The 24,638-nt window shown below is 42.4% G+C and overlaps 1 protein-coding gene across 1 annotated transcript; it reads left to right on the top strand.

Moving 5' to 3' along the window:
* Positions 1 to 2,786: 2,786 nt before the first annotated feature.
* On the top strand, positions 2,787 to 24,286 carry sec24a (SEC24 homolog A, COPII coat complex component). The gene is made up of 22 exons (XM_061702912.1): positions 2,787 to 3,130; positions 5,781 to 6,347; positions 8,139 to 8,291; positions 11,080 to 11,246; positions 11,777 to 11,964; positions 13,044 to 13,146; positions 14,075 to 14,201; positions 14,743 to 14,852; positions 14,955 to 15,067; positions 15,157 to 15,275; positions 15,887 to 15,942; positions 17,606 to 17,812; positions 17,896 to 18,019; positions 19,395 to 19,553; positions 19,911 to 20,084; positions 20,505 to 20,615; positions 21,295 to 21,470; positions 21,557 to 21,694; positions 21,812 to 21,916; positions 22,102 to 22,194; positions 22,295 to 22,398; positions 23,476 to 24,286. Exons 1-22 carry the CDS (start codon positions 3,076 to 3,078, stop codon positions 23,588 to 23,590), a joined length of 3,264 nt encoding a protein of 1,087 aa, XP_061558896.1. The 5' UTR covers positions 2,787 to 3,075; the 3' UTR covers positions 23,591 to 24,286.
* The last annotated feature ends 352 nt before the right edge of the window (positions 24,287 to 24,638 follow it).

Here is a 24,638-nt window from a genome sequence, read left to right as displayed (position 1 = left end):
TTCTTCTATTGCTTTAACAGCGGGTTAGCAAATTATAATAGCAACTACCGCCACCTATTGAGCTGTAATGATTACTGCCTTGACGTACATGTTTGAAGTTTATCGCATTCAATTTGTTCTGTTTTGTTGTTGTTGTTCTGTTTATTATATAGAGCACGTTGTGCTGCATTTTCCATGCTCGAGAAGTACCGTGGAAATAGAGATTTGATTGATCAAAAACGAGACAGAGGTTTCATTTCTTAAAAAGAATATTGAATATTGTAAGCCACTTTAACACAACACAAAGTTTGAGCATTAACACTGCACTTGAATATAGGAAAATATAAATGAACTTCATGACTTAATTCAAATGTATTACATGTAAAAGTTAAGTAGAAATTGTGATAATTTTCCCACATATCACTTATGGTAACACTTTGAGAATCACTTTTCCACAGTATGAAAGAATAGAACAAAATAAGATGAAAAATAAATAAACAAGAGTTTAGATTTTCAAATGATTTTATCTAGTCCTGTTGTCGTCGTCATCATCATCATTATGGTGAAATTTAACTGTTTGAGCTCTAAATCCGGGCTTAAATTTAAATGTGTCCCCATCTAACCTGGAAAACAGTAACCCCATTTCTATTTTTTAACATACATTGTTGTTAAAAGTACTCGATTGTGAGGTTTTTTTTGTTTTTAGTTTTTTTTCCCCTCGTCTGATACATGGAGTCAATCAGGGAAATTATAAGAGGTATGGAAATATACATTTAATGAACAAACATCTGCTCTTCAATGTAAGGTGCCTTTTATAAGGCCCTTCCTTGGTTGGGTCTTGTCAACAGAAAATAAAATGGATGGATGTGCGTGTGTTTGTGTATATATATATATAAGAAGAAGTTGTTCTATGCTTATATGCATAGTTTTTTTCTATCTATCGATCTATCAATCTACCTGTTTGTCTGATCATCTATAATAATAAAATTTGAGATAACCCAGTTGATATAGATGGCTTTATTAAACCTAAACAAATGACAATGTCACCTTATCAACATGTCACATTTCTGTACAGAATGACATCACCTTCTCCTTACAGCCGAAGCGCAACGAAGAAGACGACGTTGGACGTCGCCGATGATGACAGAGAAGCCGAAGACCCCCTGGAGCGAATGAACTCTAACACAGGCTGCGCTAATCTGCACCAGGCCCCGCAGGCCTGCATGGGAGAGCATCAGGACTGGCAAGCGTGCCAGTGCCACTTGGGCACCTTCAAAAAATGCATGAGCGACTATCACAAGGCACGACAGGAACACGTGAGCCAGGGATGGCAGATGGCCACTGCCAAGAACACCCTCACCTAAAACCACACCCACACCAAGCCCATCTGAGATCATGCTCAAGAGGTTTTAGTGTGTTCAAGCAGATACTGGACCTCATTTCACAGTAATCTGGATCAGATCTGTATTAAACTTCCTTTTACTCTACATATCTTCTGAACCTACAAACACAATTAAAAAAAATCAATTTCATGATTTCCATTTCTTAACATGTTAAATGTATGAATGAGTACTCTGGATAAGTTCTGAATTAAACTTGGGTTTGCTCTTTCTAATCCTGAAAACACGTTGAAAAGAACATTAATCCTATTGTTGCTGTAAAATTTGGTAGTTCTGAGGTCTGCTTGGCTTTGCTTTCTTATGGGGTTCCACAGGGTTCAATTTTAAGGCCCCTGCTTTTCTCCTTGTATTTGCTGCCCCAAAGTTGTTATTCTTTGTTAGTGACTTCCTGTGGCAGTGTCACAGCCCCACTTCGGGCCTGGCATATATACTGCAGTACTGAAGTTTCTTGAAATTATTCCATGTGGGAAACCTTTTAAAATGATAATAGGTCAGCTCTGCGTGAACATGGCTTCTGTTAAAACAGGTAGGTGTTTGTGCAATCCCTGTTGGTTTGGTGCAAAATACCACATGACTTGTGATAGGTGATCTTACCCCCCCCCCCCCCCCCCCACACACACACACACACAAAAACCTGTCATTTGAATAGGGGTGTGTAGACTTTATGTCCACTGTAGGTTCCCTCCACATTTGTCAATAGGTTTATTATTGACTGTTGATTGTGTTAACATAAATATATCCTACTGTGTTTTTTCTTAATTTAATCACATTTATTGGTAGTCCCTTAACAGAGGTAATGTGGAAGCTAATTTAAGAAGCTAACGTTGGGGCGACATTGGAAGCTAGCTTCGGAATGTAATGTTGGAAACTAATACTGGAGGCAACGTTGGAAGCGAACATTGAAGCTAATGTTGAATGCTAACGAAGGTCCTTAGGTTGAATGTTGGAAGTCACATTGGTACCCAACGTTGATGGTAACACTGGAAGCTAACATTAATTGTAACATTGAATCCAACATTAACGCTAACTAGTTAAATTTATAATTTATAAAAAAAAAAAACATTTGAAGTTAATGTTTGAGAACCTATGCTTCAACCAAGTTCAGAATACCACAGTTTATCATTTGAGGTGACTTTCTCCTCCGGTAATCACTTTGGGGAACCATTGGCGACGTTCGTGACTATTTTAACCCCCCCGCCCAAAAAAAACTAAAAATAAACAGACAAACAAATAAACTGATTAAAAAATAAATAAAATAAACCGCATTAGAGAGTAGAGACAACTTTAACTCCCACCGCCGCTTGTTTCTCGTAGACTGTAAAATTGAGAACACCGGAGGAAATGCCACGTGTACACACTGCGCATGCCCGACAATTTCTACGTTGATCCTTCTTGGGTGATCCCGATTTCCGGTTTATGCACGATCCCTCTAGACGAGGCCTTGCCATTCGGCACGCCGCCGTAGTGTCACTTCGAACGGGGGCTTTTCGGCCCGCAGCCATGGCCGTGTGATCGAGCCAGCCAGCCAGCCGGTCAAATTTTCAAGACAAACCCAGCCTGCCGAGACGGATATTTTCCACCTAACCCTGCGACTTGTTCAACAGCTTGTCGGCTGAAGAAGGGAGGAAGGAGAAGCGGCTAATCGCTCGCCCAAGCTAACACCGCTCCCAATCGGAACCCGGTGTCCGTTTTCAAGATGTCAACAGCGGGCTTCAACGCTCAGAACGGAACGGGACAGCCGTACGCGAATGGTAAAGTAACGACTGGCGAAATGTCACGCTAAATGAAAGGATGACAAGGGGAGAACTTGTTTGGCTGCGAACGCTTGCTAAACTGTTAGCTCGCTGACTCGCCTTTAAAAAAAAAAAAAAAAAAAAAAAAAAAAACGGAAATAACCACCGTCGTAAATTCGTTAAGACTGTCGAGTCGACTTTGCACAAAGTCAGCTCAAATTTTTAACTAAACGCTTGTTTGTGACAGTTTATTTGATGTATGGCTAAAAAGCTTCGGCCGCAGTGGCAAACTTGGTTTGAAAAGAAACCTTCTGTCATCTTTCCCATTGAAATGCATTACAGCAGGGGTGGCCGTTGTCGTGAGCAACCACTTTTATATTCAATGGACAACCCTCGTCATGTGTTCTCAAGCTTCTGGAAGGTTTTTCCCCACGTCCTGCTGTTACCATGACAATTGGGTTATGATATTAATGCACTAGCTTGAAACATTGTCCGTTTTCGTTTAATTTGCCCTACTTCTCACTGCCCATGTGGCACATTGGACTTGATCCAGTTGGAAGGACTCCCAACTCTTTTGCTCAAGTTGACTGTTATCTGCCCATTCAATTTACTCACAAATGGACTTACTCAGTGTGTAACGTAGGCCTGTTGAGCACAAAGCTTTTATTCAGTTGTATGAATGGCAACAGGTGGATACACAGGTTAATAGTACCTTCTGCTATTAAGTTGAAGCATATTTAATTGTTCTGCCTGTCACTAGATATCACTGGCATAGCTAGATGAACAGATGTTTTTGTTTTTTGTAGGAAGCCGGAATTTGCGGGCCAATTAACTCATTCCCTGACAATCGGTTTCAAAGCAGAGTTGCCTATATTGCCACACACACCCTTAGAAAGAGGTACTTACTTGACGACTGTATACGTCGGTAGCAGTAAACGGTTGGATTCCAGTTCACGAACATAAATGTCCACAGCAGTAAATTAGTTTCATGGCACACTGTGGTTGGGAGTCATTTTACTAAAGAATGTTTCCAGCTGTTTCAATTGGGCTTCTTTTAATCAGAAATTGGTCTGTCAGAAACAAACAAACACAAAATGATTCAATTCACATTTCAATTTGTGGGAATATTACTAAATAAATGCACATATTTTATGTTTTCCCTTTTTCCTCTGCGGCGTTGCTTACTTTTCCTGACATTTCATTCATCAACTTTGAGCTCGAGATTCAAAATGACCTGGGCCTAAAATGCAGGGATTTAAAGACGGTTTTCAGTGGATTAGCTGCCTCGGTCATTCATCCCCAGCCCATTGAGAAGAGCACTTTTCCTCCTTATCCCTTACCACGACTTGCCTCGAGCCTTACTATAATGCAACGGAGGGCAACACGCAAAATGTAATCAAATGTTGACATGAAATTACTTAGAACATTCTTGCAATACTTGCAAAGTCTTAATTGTTTTTCATTTCTTCAATAAACTAAAAAAATCCCAGGCCTGCGGAGTATTAAAAGCTCCACTTTGTTCAGATGTCTGATCTGCAAAAGCTTCTCTTTATATTGGTGATATTTTACTCGTCATGTGAGTAGTCAGCAATACGAATAACACTCACTCACACAGAGCCACGCCAAGGGCAGCTCAAGATTAAGGTGAATAGATAACACGCGTGCTGTCACTTCATTGCTTATTTGGTATCACGGTGTGCTTGTCATCGGCAGTTTGGTCTGCTCACCTTCCAGGTTGTCTTCACAAGTGTGTCGCCTTGGGTTAAAAACGAAAGAAATGTGTTTATGCGGTTTGTTTGCTCAAGCTGTCATTCAAACCCTGGTGGCAAGACCACTAGGAAAGTCAACTGTAAAGTAGTAGTATAAATCCAGAAATGTGTCGAGTTATTAACCAATACACTGGTACGAGTGATCCAAAATAAGAATTTTTCGAGATATGAGTAGTTGCTTTGCCAATTTGTCTTTGTCTTGAATTATGAGAACTACACGGTGGCAGCGCCCCTCAGAACAAATAGCAGATAGTAGTGCTACGATTAAATTGGTGCTAAATCAGTCATTCGCGAGTGTGTGGGGGGGGGGGGGGGGGGGGGGGGAAACAAACTCAAAGTACAAATTTTCGGACTCGAATGGAAACGAATCGAAGAATAGCGTAGGGCGAAGTTCCTGCCCGTCGTATATACTTCCTTTGTTTTACGGCTGCCACATTGACTTGCACAGTATTTTCCAAATCATGTAGTTTATCATGAGTCACAGCTGCACGTAGCCTTCTCACCAGAGACGATAATCTCCGCAGAACGAGACGAAGTTTTTTGAAGCACTTAACAGCAAATGGTCTGTCTTGTCAACCTCATGATTTCCATCTTTGTTCTCAACCGGGTAGCCGAAATGCTCCCTTAACTGATGACCTAAATGAGCTTGGAGGGTCCCCAATTTCAAGATTTTTAGTCATGTTAGCCATGTTTCTTCCGCTCCTCTGGTCCGCTTCGCGGAGTTGAACAGGGCTAGCATTACCGTTAGCCACAGTCTTGCTCACTCCGGTCAGGTGACCGTCATTGGAAAAATTTGTCACATCACATGCTCTTAATAGCAATTTTCGGTTTCGATACTGTATCGTTACAGGCTTACACTATCTGTAACAATGTATCTTCAATTTTCACCTGGTTTCCAGGTCCTTCGCAGAATCCCGTTGGTGTGCAGCAGCTGCCAGCTGTCAATTATGGGGTGATGCCCCAACCCAGCTACAACCCAATGCAGGCCAAGTCTCCAGTGCCCCCTGGCCCTGGACTCTATCCCTCTGGGCCGTACCAGCATATCCCCCCAGTCAGCTCCTACCAACCTGGCCCGCCACCCACGTCCTATCCAGCTGCGCCAGGCCAAGCTCATCTCACCAGAGCCCCGCTGGGCGGCCCCGTGTCCCACACCCCTCCTCAGTCTGCCAGCCCCATTCCTGGCCCCAGGCTGCCCCCTCCGCAGTGCACACCACCTCCACCCGCTGTGTCTTCTAGCGGCTACTACCCGAACCCTCAACATCAGCAGCCGCCCCTCATGGCTCCACCGTGGCAGTACAACTCAGCTCCTCCGCCCATGGGACCCCCCGTGCCTATGAACACGCAACCACGGGGCCCGGCGACTAACCACGTGACCCCACCTGCACCTTACAGCTCGGCAACCTCACTCTCGATGTCCCATAACGCCATGCAGCCCCCCACCTCGCTACAAGGATGTGGCCAGCCAGGTAAGAACATCAAAATGCACTTCGAGGTACTCTTCAGGGAAATAAGCCACGTGATGGTTAAAATTATTATCTGAAAATGTACCAAACTGTGGCTAAATCAATAAAAAAAATGGCGCAACCTGTAATGATAAAATCAGATCATTGAACTTTAGCCAGTTGATTGATTTGAGTTGTCATCCCTCACTGTAAAGATTCGGGATTTAAAAAAATAAATAAATCCCAACTGGATTTGCTTTGTTAATGCTGTCTTCATTTGCTGCCTTAAATGAAAGTCACTGGTGACATAGATAAAGTATTTACAGGGTTGATATGTTGGCGGAGGACCTTGCCCTCCGCTCCTGCCTTGAAAAAGTTGACACACACAGACACATGCACACGATTCACTCTGAATCTGTTCAAGGTTCAACACCACAGAGTGACACAAATCCTGCTACTAGAGTCGGCCCGATCCAATCACCTGATCAGAAATTGCCACGGTAAAGTAATTTCTAGCTGATCAGTATTGGCTGAAGAAGTTCTCATTTTTTCTTTCTTTCTTTATTTTTTATTTCCTTAATTTATAAAGGTTACAAAGCGACAAAATAATCCTGGAATATGAAGATCTTGCCAAATAGAACAGTATGTTGCGGCGTTTCCGTATCTGTGTTTGAAGAGTGACAGTAACAGGTTTCGAGCAACAGTCTGTGCGTCTACAGCCAGCCACGGTCATCTCTGTAGTGGGCGGCGCCTCCCAAACGCATCATTCCTCACAGCGTGTGTTCAGAGGGAGAAGGACATGCCCGCAAGCTTGTTATGAAAAAAAGAGGCACTGCGTGAGATGTGGAAACATTAGGCTAAAAGTTACGGCAAGCCGAAAGATTCTACAAACTTTAGTCAACATCGTCAGAGTTGAAAACGCGACAGTTCAGCAAATGTGACGCATGAAACGACTTGCCTTCAAATAGAAGTTTTAATGAGCGATAATTATTTTGTGACAAGAAAACACCTTTTGATGGGTCTATTAAGTGTTGTCCCTCGATGAGTGGAGTCGAGCACTTGGCAACCAACTCAGCAGCTGCATTGACTCATCATACATTTAAGACACAGGCTTCTAAATAATGTACAATGAATGTATTGTTACTATGGAATAAATCAGTTGTGCTTAAATATAGGTATCCTGCATACTATGTGAAAGCTTATATATTTAGAAACATCCTTTTCTTAATGCATCAGACTCTGTATCCAAATTTAAGTGACTTGACTCGCGCTTGTGTGCAAAGGAATTTGATCGGGACATCCCTAACTGCTCGACGTAATAAAGGAATCAAAATGCACACCATTTAATACATTGATTTAGAAGCAACTCTATCAGTAGTTGTAGTAGTAACATTACAGTGTTTCTGCAGGAAGTTGCTTTAAGCATGACATTCTCATGTTGTTTACACTCGTTTACAAACGCACCGTCATTGTTGCCAAGTTGGTGACTTTACCAACCCCTCCACCGACTAAAAAATAAATAACATTTAAAGCGACTAGCGAGTTTTAATTCCTGCTAAAAAAAAAAACAGACTACATCAGCGGAATCATTTTCAGTTTGTTTTGCGTATGACAAGAAAGGTGCCCGGTGGAAGTCAATCGTGTTTTATATTGAGCATTGCCAAAGAGATTTCATATGTTTCTTTTCATACGTTGCAAAAGCATCATTTGAATAATTAGGATCAGTAATTGGAAAACAAAAGTTCATATGCATTCTTAACCTTTCCTTCCCCAAGTAATAAAGATGGACACAATTACATCCCGTTATTTCACCAGGTGGCGCTCCTCCGCCGATGAATCCAGCAGCTTCACACCAGTACCACGCAAGTAGCGCTCCCTATGGGACCACTCCCACGGGACCACCCCCCACCACGAAACCCGCTGCGCCCCCGATGGCCAATGCCACACCTCCACCCCCAAAGACAGATGGTAAGCCATTCTGGCTCACGGTGGGATTCTTGCGCTTGGGTGGTGAAATCTTTCATTTCAAACAGCACGAATTTCCAAAATGTGAACTTTTTTGATAGCGTTTTCTGTTGTTTCCCCTTCTTCCACATGCCAGCTCAGTGTGGGGCCGGCAGCGCTCGGCCCCTCACTGAGGCCGACGCTCAGGAAGCGGATGTTGAATGTCCAGGTGTGGTTAAATGTGTTGGTAGCTGTGCAGACATTTTGTGTCATTTCTTCTTTCCTCCTCTGACTTGGAAAATGGAAAACTTGACTTAGAACTGATCTGGAGTCTGTGACTTTACAAACGTAGGAGAGCAGATTCCAGCAACAGTCATACACTTACTAAAATACACTGCTCATAAAAAGTTAGGGAGACAGGAGCCAGTTAATAGCCAGCCGCTAACCTACACTTATCTGCTGACGCCCACGTCACTCACCAAGCCCGGCCCACCCTTTTCAAGCCACACACACTCAAAGTCACAGATAGTATGGAATGTGAGAATGACAACCCAAGTGGACAACTTCACATGCACATTTTGTTTCATGCAAAATACATTTTTATCCGATTAATCGTATGGATAATCAGTATGATAATCAACCCGAAAAATATTTATTTGCTGTGGCCTGTTGGAAATTTTTTAATGCGCATGTCCAGCTATTCGGTGTTCCAATCTTACTCTTAAGAACACCACAGGGTGATTGGTCAAGATATTCTTCTGGAGACATTAGATAATCGGCCTTTGTTGTCTTTGACACCGCAAGGAAAGGGAAAATGTCAAATTTGTTCCGATTGTCGGGGGGGGAAAAAGCCACATACAGGCCATAATCAATTTCCAGATTCACCCTCGGGGAACGTAAGTAGCCCTTTATTAGAGAGACAAACTTGACTGTCTTCATCCATAACATTGGAATCCATGATAAAATCCACCAGATGTCCAGGGGGATACATTCCAATCGTGTCACCGGTTTTATTTATTTAGTTAAAAAACATTTTTACATTACTATCCAATGGTGGAAGATACTCAACGAGGCTGCCCAAGTGAATCGCTCCACATTTAAATGCACAAGTCAATTAGAGCAAAATGAATCCAGTCCAGCAGGCTGATTCTTGTCGAGAAATACGAGCTTGTCAACACGCCCTCGTTGAAGCTACCATATTTTCGCGACCATAAGGTGCACCGTATTAAAAGGCGCTGTCTCAGTCACGGGGTGTATTTCTGTATTTAACACATACATAAGGCGCACCGTATTATTGGGCGCAGGCATGGTAAAACATACGCTAGCTTAAAACATATGGGAGCATGCATGCTAGCGTATGCTTTTAAAAAGGCAGCGGGAGCAAAACTGAGTTCGGTTGTACTTTATTGAAGTTTTTAACAATGTAAACAGTGAGTTCGGTTGTACTTTGACGTATTTAACAATGTACTCACGTTATTTTTTGATCAATCCTCATCCACAAATCCATCAAAGTCCTCATCTTCTGTATCTGAAATGAACAGCTGAGCAAGTGCTCCATCAAACAAGGCGGCTCGGACAAGAGTAAAAGCAGATACCTTAGCCCAGGCATCCACAATCCATTCACATATGGTGGCGTAACTCGCCTGGCGCTGCCTCCTAGTCTTAGTAAAGATGTGTTCGCCATCTGTCATCCATCGCTCCCACGCCGCTCGCAACTTCGCTTTGAACGCCCTGTTTGCGCCGATGTCCAGCGGTTGGAGTTCCTTCATCAAGCCTCCCGGAATGATGGCAAGCTCCGAGTTCATTTGCCGCACTTGGTTTTTCACAGTGGCTGTGAGATGGGCGCGCATGGAGTCACATATCAACAGGGACGGTGACGCGTGGAAAAAAAAAAAAAAATCCGGTCTCTTTATGTACACCTCACTCAGCCACTCTCATTTTCTCCTCGTCCATCCAGCCCTTTTGATTGGCCTTAACGATGACTTCGGCTGGAAACGTTTCTTTAGGCAGCGTCTTCCTCTTAAAAATCAACATAGGTGGCAGTTTCTGTCCATTACCATGGCAACCAAGCACAACAGTAAAAGCCGACTTCTCGTGCCCCGTTGTGCGTATTGCTACCGTGCTGGTCCCCTTCTTCTCTACACTGGTTCACCGGGATGTCAAAAGTGAGCGGCACCTCGTCCATGTTGGTGATGTGGTTGGGATGGATGTGTTTGTCGGCGATCTTTTTACTGCAGTAGGAGCGGAAGATGGCCAGCTTTTCCTTGTAATCCGCCGGCGTGCCTTTAGCGTCCCCTTTCACGCGCACCCTTCCCCCTTTAATGTCCGCACGCTGTCCTCAGTCACGTCCGCCTTTCCTCGATGTAAGCAGCGTGTCGGCAGGAAATGCTCCCAATCAGTCAAGCGGAGCGCTCATCAAAGTCACACAACAACATTTACAGATTTTGGAACTCGGTGCACACATAAGGCGCGCCGCATTATAAGGCGCCCCGTCCATTTTAGAGAAAATTTAAGACTTTTAAGTGCGCCTTATGGTCGTGAAAATACGGTACATGAAGTGTGTCCCGAGTAGAAATGTCCTCTGTGTGTACATTTTCATGGCATGTTGTTCCATCTCATCACTGCTGAATGACGGCATTCACCTTTCATGAGTTAAAGGTCATGTTTTTGTGTTTAAAAAAACCCCCCAAAAAAACAGGAATGGTCGGCAATTCCAATCATGTGGACAACAAACTGGGTTCGTTGAAGTAAAAGATAGACACGGAATATCTTCAATTCGCTCTCATGTTGCTTTTTTTTTTTCCCTCCCCAGCCGGGCCACCCCAGCCTGGCCCGCCGGGTCGGCACTTGGGACACTACCCCTCCCTCCCGCCAGGGTACCAGCACCACGCGCCTCCCCACGGCGGACCCTCGACCTCGCACCCAGGAATTCAGAGCGCCACGCAGCCTTACACTCGAGCACCTCAGCTGTACCAGCAGGTGAGAGGGGACAAAGACATGCTGACTCAGCGGTCCGCTGTCTGTCTGTTTGTTCTTATTGACATGCGTGTGTGCCTCTCAGTATGTATTTGTCAATATGTTTGTATGTCTGCGTGCGCGTGTCTGACTGTGTGTCTCAGTGTGTGTGCCTGTTTGTGTCAATCTTTCTGTTTGTCAATTTGTCTTTCTGTTAATGTGTGTGTGTGTCTGTCTGCGTGTCTGTTTATGTAACAGCCCGCTCTCCCAATTGTCATGCATTTGCTTTGCCCTTACCTTAAGCAAGTGTAAACTCATTCTCATGTTTATGACTCTGTGTGTGTGTGTGTGTTTGTGTAACAACATGCTGTGCTACTTGTCATGCACTTGCTTTGCATGATTAAACTCATTCTCAAGTCTCAAGTTAAGATGCAAGCGTTTCATTCATTTTGCAGATCGTCTTGTTCTTCAGCCAAACTATTGACTACCAGCGTGTTGCAGTCATTTAGGCAATGTGGCCAAACCTTCCTTGTGTTCTCCCCCCCCCCCCCCAGCCACCTCCTGGCCCCGGCCCAGCCCAGCTCAGCCCGTCCCTGGCTTCCATGAGTCTGCAGTCCGGCACCCCCGAGACCCTGCGAGTGGTCAACCTGCTCCAGGAGCGGAACCTGCTGCCCCCTGGCCCTGTCCCGGCCCCCACCCCTTGCCTGCCCCAAGACCTGCAGAAGATAAACTGCAGCCCAGAGTAAGGACACTTGAACATGCTTCAATCATTAGCTACACCTACACAACCTGATGACATTTAACTCATTCACTGGCAGCCGTTTTCAAAGCAACGTTTCCCATATTGCTAGTTGTTTTAGAGCATTTTGACTGATCTTTCAAGACCCACAGAATATTGTTCTGTGACAGTATAAGCACTGAATCTCCCAAAAGAAAGAGTAGACTCTCTTCTTTTACTAGAAAATAATGTTTGTTTCTAGCTTTTTTAAATTCTTTAGTAATCAGGAGTGAGCACATGGGTTGGTTTTACCCAAAAACATCTGTTTCTGAAAATGCGTCAGGCCTGATCTGTGAAATTGCCCACACTAGCAAATCGGGCCATTAAGATGCTAAAATCTCAGTCTGATCGAGGCACAAGGTCCGCACAGCAGTGTGTGTTGTTTAAACTAATGTACTAAAAAAAAAATACTAATGCATATTATGTTGAGATGTGTAAAACTACAGATTGATCAATAACAAATGAATATAATTAGGAATGTGCTAATATACGTACTACAGTATAACTGCGCATGAAAAAGGATTTTGACTTCGTCCGGCTGGACACCTACCTGCTCAATACTACACTGTACGGTTTATTTAAATAGCGGTAGACTTCACACAAATATTTCTGTTGAGCATAGTTTAAGTTCTACCAAAGCTATGACAAACTGTCCAAAAAAATACATAGAAAGAAAAACAAAAAAGTGTGTGCTGTTTTTCACCTCATAAGTATGTTATCCTTTATTTTTTCCCATCGTAATATACAGTGCAGTGAAAAAGTATTAGCCCCATTCTCAAATTCTTATTTTTTTTTTTCCATAGTTTCCCCACGCTAATCTTTCAGATCATCAAATATAACTATTAGATGGTGGTTGTTTTCACCTTGGAACTCTGCCATGCTAAGTTTCAAAATAAGTGAATAATTGTTTTTATTCATCGTGATTGCTATATCAATCAAAGTAATCGTGATCATTTTTTTCCCCATAATCGCCCCGCCCTATCCCACAGTCAAATCTTTAGATTCTGTCACATATATAATTCTCTCGCTCTCTCTGTCTCCAGAGTCTTTCGTTGCACGCTGACCAGCATCCCTCAGACGCAGTCTCTGCTCAATAAAGCCAAGATGCCGCTGGGCTTGCTGCTGCACCCATTCAAAGACCTCTCAGTAAGCCCAACTCCATATTAAGCGCTCATTGTGTTGTTTTCGCCTCTTAAAAACATGCAATCGCACAATTCTGCTTCATGTAGCTGAAGATAAAAGGCCACCCAAGGCTTGGCGCTTTGTTATCAAAATGTTTTCTTTCCCCTGATAAAATAATGTTATTTTCTTGTAAGTTTGAACCGACACCAAGTGATTAGCACATTGATTTCAGTTCAACAGGCTTCAAAGGATTAACGTGTGTGTTATGCTTGTTTTTTTTTTTTTGGCTTTTTGGTTTTCCAAAAAGTAGTGATAGCCTCAACTAGGAGTGTCGAGTGTTTTTATTTCTTTATTTTATTTTTTTTTTAATTTTCTTTATTTTTTTCTTTATTTCTTTTGTTTGCCAACACATTTTCATTTTACAATCAGTTTTTGTGAGCATCTTACTTGCTTCAGGCCTTTTTTCCCCCTTAAATCTTAATTGAGATTTTGTTACTGGTTATGAGTAAGTTTAACTTAATTAATACAATAATTCTATAGGTGGTGGGAGTAAAAATACACTACTTTTAAGATATTGGTTGTTGTTGTTTTTTTTTTACGCGAGCTATGTTTAACTTAAGAAATCTTTACTGTTGTATTGGCAGATATTTTTAAATTTTTTTTTATATTCCTTTTTTTTTTGGTTAAGATCAGTCTTGGCAGTGTTGACCTTGAGTCATTTTTATTGCCAATTTTTATGTGAACGATAGGCTTGTTAGGCACAGTTTGCCAGCCTCCTAGAAGCATTTGTTTGTCAACAAACACGCTGAACTCCCGTCGTGTTGATTCTGCTTCACTCCATGCTCCGAGTAGTTCCGCCTAGCCGCAGAGGAAATATTCAAAGCAATTCCCAGCACGCGATTTGACTAAGTGTGGCCCTGCCTCTTTTAATCGCTCTCTCACACACTTCCAGCAACTTCCCGTGGTGACGTCCAGCACCATCGTCAGGTGTCGCTCTTGCCGAACCTACATTAACCCCTTTGTGTCTTTCTTGGACCAGAGGAGGTGGAAGTGCAACCTGTGCTATCGGGTCAATGATGGTAAGACAAACAAAAGACAATTAAACACTGCATTTTTTAAAAAAAAAATTTTTAAACAACAGCATTCAACCAAAGCAGATAATTTGATCTAATAAAGGTAGACTATCTTAATGCTAACATATAATGCAAAAGCATTTGCATAGAGTTACAGTGATTATAAACCTTCAAACAACTACTACTTTAACACACACACAGCAGCAACATTGACATTAAGCATTGGCTCTCAATTTAAAGAAATGCTACAGTACAATAACTATACATATACACACAGACAGTATTTTGTCACGAAAATAAAGATCATTTTCATATTTTTGTCTGACTTTACAAGACGGGAACAGGTGAATTTGCGAGCTAATTGAGTTATGAGCTTGGTCAAGGAACCAATCTAACTTGTGAGTAGAGGTACCACTATAATAGTAATAAATGTTCATTAAGTATGGGTGTGGATTTTGCATCTGAAGATGTTGAGTCTGGTATAATTCAATTTATTTATAGCTTGCTGCTCTGTGTGCGTGTGTGTGTGCACGTGTGCCGTGTGAAGTTCCTGAGGAGTTCATGTATAATCCAGTCAGTCGATCCTACGGAGAACCACACAAGAGACCCGAAGTACAGAACGCAACCATCGAGTTCATCGCTCCTTCAGAATACATGGTGGGCATCAGTTGTTGGGTCAATTTTTAAATTCAATTTTAAAAATAAATAAAAATAATCACCAAAACTGAGCCACGAGTTGTTCTCAATCCCCATCGCTAGCTGAGGCCACCGCAGCCGGCTGTGTACCTCTTTGTCTTGGACGTGTCCCACAACGCGGTGGAGACGGGCTACCTGAAAGTGTTCTGTCAGTCGGTGCTGGACAACATCAACGCGTATGTGAACAATGACTTCATTTGTGACATTTCACTTCACTTCCACCTGGTACTGATAGCCTGTTTGTTTCTGCACACGTGTGCCAAAGGCTGCCTGGCGACTCGCGGACAAAAATCGGCTTCATCACCTTCGACAGCACCGTCCACTTCTACAACCTTCAGGAGGGACTTTCCCAGCCTCAGATGCTCATCGTCTCAGACATCGAAGGTGAGTCACTTCATTAAGTATTTGCGGATTATTTTTGGGAACCTATCCTTATGTTATTAGCTTAAAAAATAAGATTTGCTTTTTTGTGCTTACGCCAAAGCCATGTCTAATATGTTTTTTTTTGTCGCCAACTTGTGGAATCTTTGGGCCAAGGAACTACAGTGGTACCTTGAGATACGAGTGACCAGACTTTTTGGAGATACTAGTCAATGCTCGACCTTTTTTTGCTCTGACATGGAAGCAAAAATTTGACATACGAGTGCTGCATGGTGGTTGTGAATGGATGTCAACTCAGCAATTCGTCCAAAAAAAAAGCTTTCATGCTCTATATTGCCACAACCAGTTGAAGTTTACTGTCAAACCTAAACAAAGCTGAGAGACTTTGTGTATTTAATAACTCCCAAATAGCTTCGCCTTGGATAGTCTAGTTATGTCTAAAATTGATCAAATAAAAAAAAAAAAACTTTGCCGCCAGTGGCATCTATCAGCAGTTGCACGCATTTTTGTGTGTGCATCAATTACATGTGGATTTTCGTCATTTGCGGCAGGGCTCTCCAACTAGCAGGGGAACATTTTGTATTTTATATGTATTATGCTTTTGTGTCCCACAGATATCTTTTTACCTACACCAGACAGCCTTTTAGTGAACCTCAATGAGAGCAAAGAGGTAAGAAATGTGTTTAATCATTGGGAAACACCTTTTCAGGATGTCTGTAATTTTAAAAAGTCATTTTGAAAAAGCTTTTCCAAATTTTTCCAAAATATATCCTTACAAATGACATAATCCTTAAATCCACCATTCAAAGGTGGTAAATATTGAGTTAATGCTTTCACGGCAGCCGGCACGACTGATAATAACTAAATAATGACCCTGAGTCAATATTTAATTTTGTTCAGGGAAGTTAAGGTCGATAGCAGTAGTTTGCATGAATAAATGGTGCTACCCGAAAGAAACCAGTACAGTGTTTGGTACTTATTTTATGTGGTACTGCATGCAAAAAATATTATTGAAACATTTCTTAAGATACTGCGACAGAATATTGAGTCTGTATTGTCCATTTTTAGCGGGGGGGGGGGAATGAATGGGAGCTCTTTGAATTTAATGGAAGTGGTCTTAAAACTGGCATCCTTACACGTGCATATACTATGTAATTTTAACTTTTTGTTTGTTTGTTTGTTTGTTTAACACACACCGTCGTTTATTCATTCACTGGCGTCCGTTTTCTGCGCCGTTCCCTGTATGGCCAGCCATTGTGGAGCATTTTGACTGATCTTTCAGGACCCACAGATTAGTGTTCTGTGACCATATATGCACCAAACCTACCAATAGAAAGAATAGACTCTTCCACCAGAATAAAGTTTGTTTCTAGCTTTCTTTGACCTTCTTCAGTAATCAGTAGTAGAATGAATTGGTTTCTGACCAAAAAGATGAAAAAAATGGATTGATTGTGAAATTTAACATCAAGCAGAGCAGTGACTTTGAAGCTAGTATTTTTTATTTTTTTTACCTTTGTGACAGCTCAAACTACAAAACCATCAAGACAAGACAAAGGACCTTTGAGGGGGGGGAAACAAATAATTTTTTTACATGTATAAAACTAAGAAACGCGCTGTGTGTGTTGCTGACTCAATGCATGACTCGGTTGAACTGTGACTTTTTACATGGCGTTCACTCTTCACTCTTTGAAGTTTCAGCTTTTCTCACGATCGCGACACAGGCCACCTAATAACTACCGCGAAACATACTGTTTTTACCTTACATATACATACTCTGTTCAAGTGTCACGTGCCTAAACTTCTCCGATGTGTTGACTTGTCACTCCGTCATAAGCGAGGTGACCAACTGAGATTCACCGCCTAATCTTTATCTTATCAAATTCAAACTGCTGCAATGTCGCCATCTACAGGGATCTTAGTTAGCCATGACAGTGGTTTACAAACCGGATTTTCACAGACAAACACGGCGTGACCCTCTTCCACGGCTACCCGCTAAGAAATGTACTTCACATAATAGTTTAAACCATTTTAATAAAACCAAGAAATGTATTTGTCTGTTCGTGAGTCAAATGCCTGTTGTGAATTTTGCCTTTCAGTTCCTTGTTTGAGAATGGCAGTTGTTCAAAAAGTACTGTAATACGGAACAGTTGGACATGTACATTCAAAAGTTCACATAAATTTATGACGTTCACATTGTTATAGTGCATTTGAGGTTCATCCTTAAATTTCACCCCGAAGCCCAATACCCGTAACTTTCTGAGTAGTATATTTGTTCAACTTAAAAGGATAAGCGCTGCACTGAAGCTGTAATTTAACAATATCGTGCCTTCCAGCTGGTGCAGGATCTTTTGAAGAGCTTGCCCACGTTATTTGAGAAGACTATGGAGACTCAATCGGCGCTGGGCTCGGCCCTGCAGGCCGCCTTCAAGCTGCTGTCGCCCACCGGCGGGCGCTTGTCCGTCTTCCAGACGCAGCTGCCCAACCTTGGCGTCGGGGCGCTCCAGTCCAGGGAGGACCCCAACCAAAGAGCGTCTGCCAAGGTGCAAGGTTGACCAATTGAGGTCAGAATGTTGATGATGATCACATCCTCACAGACTTCATCTTGTGTGTTTTCCCCTTTCAGGATATCCAGCACTTATCCCCGGCGACGGACTTCTACAAGAAGCTGGCGCTGGACTGCTCGGGGCAGCAGGTGGCCGTCGACCTTTTCCTGCTCAGCTCTCAATACTGCGACTTGGCGTCTCTCGGTGAGTCAGCGGTGGTTTAGTGCTCCAGGGCCACATTTAGTTTTTAAAACAACAAATTAGTAGGGGGCGGAATGGTTTTTGAAAACTGTCCAAACTGTTCGGTTTGAGTGTTTGGGTTGGTCCGCATGTGTCGCGTATGGTTTGGGATGTGAAAGTTATTATTATTATTTTTTTTGTCATTTACTATAGATGCGAAGTTTACAGTAGCGCTAATGCTAGCCAAGATGGTGCCGCACATTGTCGTATCTCTGCGTTGACTCCCATTAGGCAGGACACACCTTTTGCGTCATGCTCTTCCAGCGATGCAGCAGCTGCCTAGTACTCGAGTGGGATTCATAATCACGCTGCAGTGGCATACGGCTCTCCTCACTGCACTTTTTTGGACTATCGGTTCTGTGAACATTCGCTACGCCCGCCAGGACCTTGAAAGAACCTGGCGACCGGCACCAGAGACCTGTTTCAAGTCGCTCTCATTGCTCTCATAACATCCCGGTTGAACGTGAGATCATCGTAGCGAGCAATATCTCTGGCGCATGAAACGGACTTCCAAGTCACCAAAAACGAACCGTGGATTTTGTGAACCGTTCCACCCTACAAAATAGTTAAAAGGTGTATTTAAAATATGCATACGTGTATTGTAGTCCTAAAATAATTCACTCCTTTCAAATTGTATTTATAAATAATTATTTAGTCACATAAATATAATATTCTTAAATGTGTATGTAAAACTGTTTTAATAAAAAAAAATCTCAGACAAATCTCAAACATAAAATCTTTTTGTGAATTGAGACAAATTTATTTATTTTATTTTTTTTCTGCTTACAGGTTTAATAAAAAATTTATTTAGGGTATTCTAAGTTAATATACTAAGCAATTAAGATGGTAATTTGGGGGGGGGTGGAAAGACATCTTTCTCAAAAGGTCTTTCAAAGAGGCCTTTGTCATTTCATTGCAAAACAAGACAACGTCAAGAAAATAATGTAGCTCAAAAACTGGTTAGTCAAAATTTTCACATTACTACAAAATTACGTGTTATACTTTGTGAATAATAATTAACCGGTGGGTGCACTAAAACTACAGTCTGAACTGACCCTTAACCTTAATCCTTCAAAGGAAGAGATGAGTCACAGTGATTGCACAGTCAGTTATCTTCTTCCTTGCTAAAAGATTTTTTCAAATGAATACATTTTAGTTAACCAACTTTAGAGGGGGAAAAACAGCTAAGTTAATGCAACAATTTTTACAGGATACTTAACATGCAATTGGTGCTCATTGGGCTGGATTAAAGCAGGAAGCGTGCCACATGAATTAAACAATAACAAAGAGAGGAGAGTACAGATGAAGTGAGAGATTCCTTCTTCCTTCTCCTTGCCAGGCTGCATATCTCGGTACTCTGCTGGGAGCATCTACTATTTCCCCTCCTACCACGACAAACACAATCCTGCCCAGGTGGAGCACTTCCAGAAGGACCTGAAAAGATACCTGACGAGGAAGATCGGCTTCGAGGCTGTCATGAGGATACGCTGCACCAAAGGCATGCTGCAAACCAGCCTTTGACACACACCATCTTGACCAAACACCTCTTAAAACATTCACTGCCATTGACGGCTTTAGAAGTCAATGTTAATTGGGAAGGCTAGCAGTGAATGAGTTAATCAACTATAAATAATCAAACGATTAATCAATCCAAACTGCAAATGAATGGTGTGAAGCTAGTACTGGCTAATTTAACCAAATCACAGCACCACCATATTATTTTCACAGTTGATGGTGGGCAGAAACTCCAGAGAACTAACTATTTGTATACATGTAGACATGAAAAAGTCAATGTTTTCTAATATAAAGAGTGTCGTTGATCCCTGTGGGTAATTATATATATTCCCCCCCGCAGGTCTGTCCATTCACACATTTCACGGCAACTTCTTCGTGCGGTCCACCGACCTGCTGTCGCTGCCCAATGTGAACCCGGATGCCGGCTTTGCCGTGCAAATGTCCATCGACGAGAACCTGGACGACATGCAGGTGGTCTCCTTCCAGGCTGCGTTGCTCTACACTTCCAGTAAAGGTACACACGCGCACTTTCTGTGACTAACGGGGAGGGGGATAGGTTCCAATAAAAAAAAAAATAAATCAGCAAATAGGTGAAATTGCAAATGTCGAACTGCAAAAATGCGGGCGTCCACTGTGTACGAGATGATCTGGTCTCAAATTACACACAAATTCATTTAGTGTGAATTGTGGGCCTGTTTAATTGGATAATTCTGTTGTATTAATGGCCAAATGTAGAGACACAGGTTAATTGTACCTTCTGCCATCTAGTGGAAGAGCAGTTAGTTGTTATGCTTGTCACTATATGTCGCTGGCATTGATGTACAAAGATATATTTGTAATAAATCATCATTTTCAGACCAATGAGGTGAAATGCAATAATTTTTGGCAGAGGGCTTGAGACTCGCTATTATGTTTAAATCTCTGCTTTTGACAGGCGAGAGGAGGATCCGCGTGCACACCCTGTGCCTCCCGGTGGTGCACTCTCTTTCAGACGTCTTTGCTGGCGCTGATGTTCAAGCCATGGGCGGCCTGCTGGCGTGCATGGGTGAGGACCACACTTTCATTGACGACGATCCCAATATTCTTTACTGCTCTTGGTTCAAAATCTTAGTCAGTTAAAAAAAACAAAAATAAATCCTTTCATGTGCTATTTCCAAGCTGTTGTGTATGCCAAAGCCACAGGTGGCACTTTTATCTTAGTGTCGCAACCATTTTAACCTATCAGAAGCCTGATGAAAGTCACTTGGGTGTGAATCAAGAAAAAGAATCCTAGCGAGGCTTCCGTCCACATGACTACCAGATGCACTGACAGATGGTCCTAAGTGGCAACCGATGTGGTTGCCAAGCAATCACCGCATACTGACCACTCAGCTCTCTACTGGCTCAGCTCAGTAAGAAGATATTTTTGACAGCAGCCTGCAAAAGTACGCTGGACGGAAGGAAACAAGGATGTATGAAAGGAAGGATGCACAGATTAAATAAAGGAAGGAAACTAGGATGTTTGGAAGGAAGGAAGGGTCTTTTTTGGGGAATGGGAGTTTGTGTGTCCTGGAACAGTTTGTGCAATGTTGCATTCATGACCTTCAACTGTGAAAAATGTAATGAATAAGTGTAAATGTAATTAAAAGGAGAACATGCACCTCCAAAGCGAGGGCCCGTCCATATTTTGAGACTTGCGCATTCTTTGTTGTGCTCACGTACGGAAACGTGTCATCTTATTCCAGCTGTGGACCGCTCGGTGACGGCCAGCCTGAGCGACGCCAGGGACGCCATGACCAACGCCGCCATCGACTCTCTGTCATCGTACCGCCAGTCGGTGCTGACCATCCAGCAGCCGGGTCTGCTCGCCCCGGCCTGTCTCAGACTCTTCCCCCTTTACATCCTCGCTCTGCTCAAGCAGGTCTGCCGCCATTACAGCACCTGCTTAAAGGCTTTAGTGTTATTATTGAATGTTTATCCACTTCTGTGTTTGTTTGTTCCTCCCAGAAAGCATTCAGGACGGGAACCAGCACCAGGCTGGACGACCGGGTGGCTTCCATGTGCCAACTCAAGTACCAGCCGCTAGCCTACGCCATGCTGATGATCCACCCCGCGTTGTACCGCGTCGACGACCTGACCGATGAGGTGAGGAAGACAATCGCGAGAGACTCCATGTTTAATATTGCTGGACAAAGTTGATGCATTCCCCAGTTTACTGAAGTACAGTCTGTCTGTAAGTAATTGTTGTCTTTGTGTTCCCAGGGCGCTTTGAACGTCAGCGAGCGGACCGTCCCTCAGCCGAGAGTGCTGCAGCTGTCTGTGGAAAAGTTGAGCAGAGACGGAGCCTTCCTCATGGATGCTGGAACGGTGTGGATTAACATTTCATTTAATGTCGAAATAGTCTACTGCAAAAACTAATATGTCACATAAATTCACACACGCAAAGAAGGCTGTTTTAAAAAATCAAGTCACTAAATAGAGCCTGTAAGGCTACTTATACAACAGTGCTGTTCCAACTGGTGTTTGTTTTTTTGTCCCCTATGTTGCTACAGATCATGTATCTGTGGATCGGACGCAACTGCAACCCCAACTTCCTCACGCAAGTCCTGGGTGTCCCCAACTACGCCGCCGTGCCTGAAAACCTGGTAAGATTTGTCTTTTTTTTTTTTTTTTTTTTTTTTTTTTATAAAATCTGCCATCCTAATGCTCACAATGTTAATGCTAACAATGTCGTTTTTGTGCTAGTATCTGCTGCCAGAGCTAGAAACTGCCGAGTCGCAGAGGACCAGAGCGTTCGTGGGCTGGCTGAGGGAGCAGAGGCCCTTCTTCCCCTTGCTGCACGTCATCAGGTGGGCAGGAAAAGAAACACTTTTTTTTGCTGAACACTGCATCACGTTCCGATGCAAATGGAAAATATTTGGTAATAATGGACCCCCTCCCCTCCAAAAAGTTTTGGATTGCCGATACAGTACACTGTTCGACATCTGCGACTTGGCCTATCCTCCACTTTTGTGGCATCTTGTGGCATCTTGAGGCTGAGGAACTATGTTTGAGTGAGCGGAGGAGCCTTTTCTAATAGAAACAAGTGCTTTCCTGCTATCTTGTGATATCTATAGGCCATTCCCAACATTTTTGAGTGGGTGTCCATTATGCGTCGATTTTTGCTATTCATGGGAGGGCTCTGTCCCTAATTTGTTCCGGGATCATGCTCAATCTCAAATCAACTTTCCCCATTGAAGTGAATGGAAATTCCATTAATGCATTCCACCACAGCAAAAAAAATGGCAACAATTTTTTTGGGGTGTTGTTAATGACAAATGACAGTGTTATACTTTATATATAGTAATCACATACATAGAATGGAATGAGTTGAGCAGTTTGTGCGTCGTCGTCATTCGATGGGCATTGTGCTGCTCCTTCCGGTGTGTGCACCTTGGCCACCAGGGGACATTATAATACAAGATTTGATTAAAACAGACTGTTGCAACTTAGCTGCAGTATTATTAGTTGTTTTTCTCAGATAAAGAATATATATGCCAGTGAGGATCGTTGTATAGGTTACATGTCTTACTACCATTTTTGTTAAAATGTTGTTGATGGGTTTGTAATTACCGCAACATTGATGCTAGTTTCAGTAGCCAGTCTATAATGTTTTGCATTGTATTAGCGTTAAGCTAGTGGCATTTCTTAAGGGGGCACTTACTATACCTTACGTTGAGCAGCTAGGTGTTAACACGAAATAGATCTGCAACTTTCTCTGAATCATCTTGAGCAGTTTGCCACCTTTATCTGCTGTCAAACACATAAAGCAACCTTGCCCGCCTCTGGGACCTCTACCAGAATCTTTCATCCCACGAGCTATCATGTAACTCCACCTATTGTTTTCTTACATTTGTTTTCTTTTCTTTTTTTTTTTCCCCTCCCAGAGACGAGAGCCAACTGAAAGTCCCGTTCATGCAGAACATGATCGAGGACCGCACCGAGTCAGCGCTGTCCTACTATGAGTTCCTGCTCCACCTGCAGCAGCAGATTTCAAAATGATCCGTTTGTGTATCAAATGTATGTATGTAAAAGATGGAAAGTATCAGTGTTTATTCTCATAGAACAATAATGTCCAAAGTTGATGTATGGCTCAGATGTGAGCTCGCTGATGGCAAAAGCACAGACTCCTTTACTCGAATACGTCACATGTATGGAAGTGTGTGCGAGTGTGTGTTTAAGGCTGACTGAGGTGTCTGACTGTTATCTGAAGTATTTTACACAGCCATCACTTTTTTTTTTTTTTTGGGGGGGGGGGAGCAAGGGGGTTCCGTCTCTCTGTGTTGAACAAATCTCGGAAAAAGGCAAGAAAACTTCAGGCGCCGACTTGAATGTTGGGTCGCAGTCTCGTCTGTTTCGTTTTTTTTTTTTTTTTGCTTCCCCTCATCTGTTTAATTTATGAGCCTCCCAATGTGATTAAAATTCAATGATTGCCTTGAACGGGAACTGTACTTTTACTACCAAGCCTCCTGTTGAAACGCAGACTATCTATATATAAAATATTTTAATATAATAGCAAACAGGAGGTTTTTTGTTTTGTTTATTAATACGAGACGTAACAGAAAAAGCCATTGTGATCTTTTAATCATGCTTATTGATACTTGTATATTGAAAATACTGCATTATATCAATGGTGGAGAGATGCTAATGAATTTTAGTATGACCCTTTAGGTGAACTGTAAACAAAAATAAATTGTTTGGGACTTTTTAAATGTTGTGTTGTTGTTTTTTTTGTGGCAGTGGGTTAACAGCTGGAAGAAGGTGGACCAAATGAGGCACTTTTTCTTCTTTCTCCCAAGAGTGTGATTGCTAATTTGTAGTTGATGTATTATAAAAATAAAAAAATCTAAATGTATTTAGAAAACGGACAAATAAGGTCAAAATTGTCTTGAAAATAAAGAATACACTGCTTATTCAAAGGTTGCACACATTGTCACGTGACTCTTGTGTCTTCAAACATCGCCGCTATATCACAAAAATCGGTTTATAGACATGGTGTTTTCACACAATATTTACTGTAATGCACCAGGAGAAAATACTTAAGAGCACA

The sequence above is a fragment of the Phycodurus eques genome, chromosome 17, assembly GCF_024500275.1.
Source record: "Phycodurus eques isolate BA_2022a chromosome 17, UOR_Pequ_1.1, whole genome shotgun sequence".
Lineage (NCBI taxonomy): Eukaryota > Metazoa > Chordata > Actinopteri > Syngnathiformes > Syngnathidae > Phycodurus > Phycodurus eques.
Note: the sequence above shows the minus strand (reverse complement) of the source record. Positions and strands in the feature narration are given on the sequence as shown.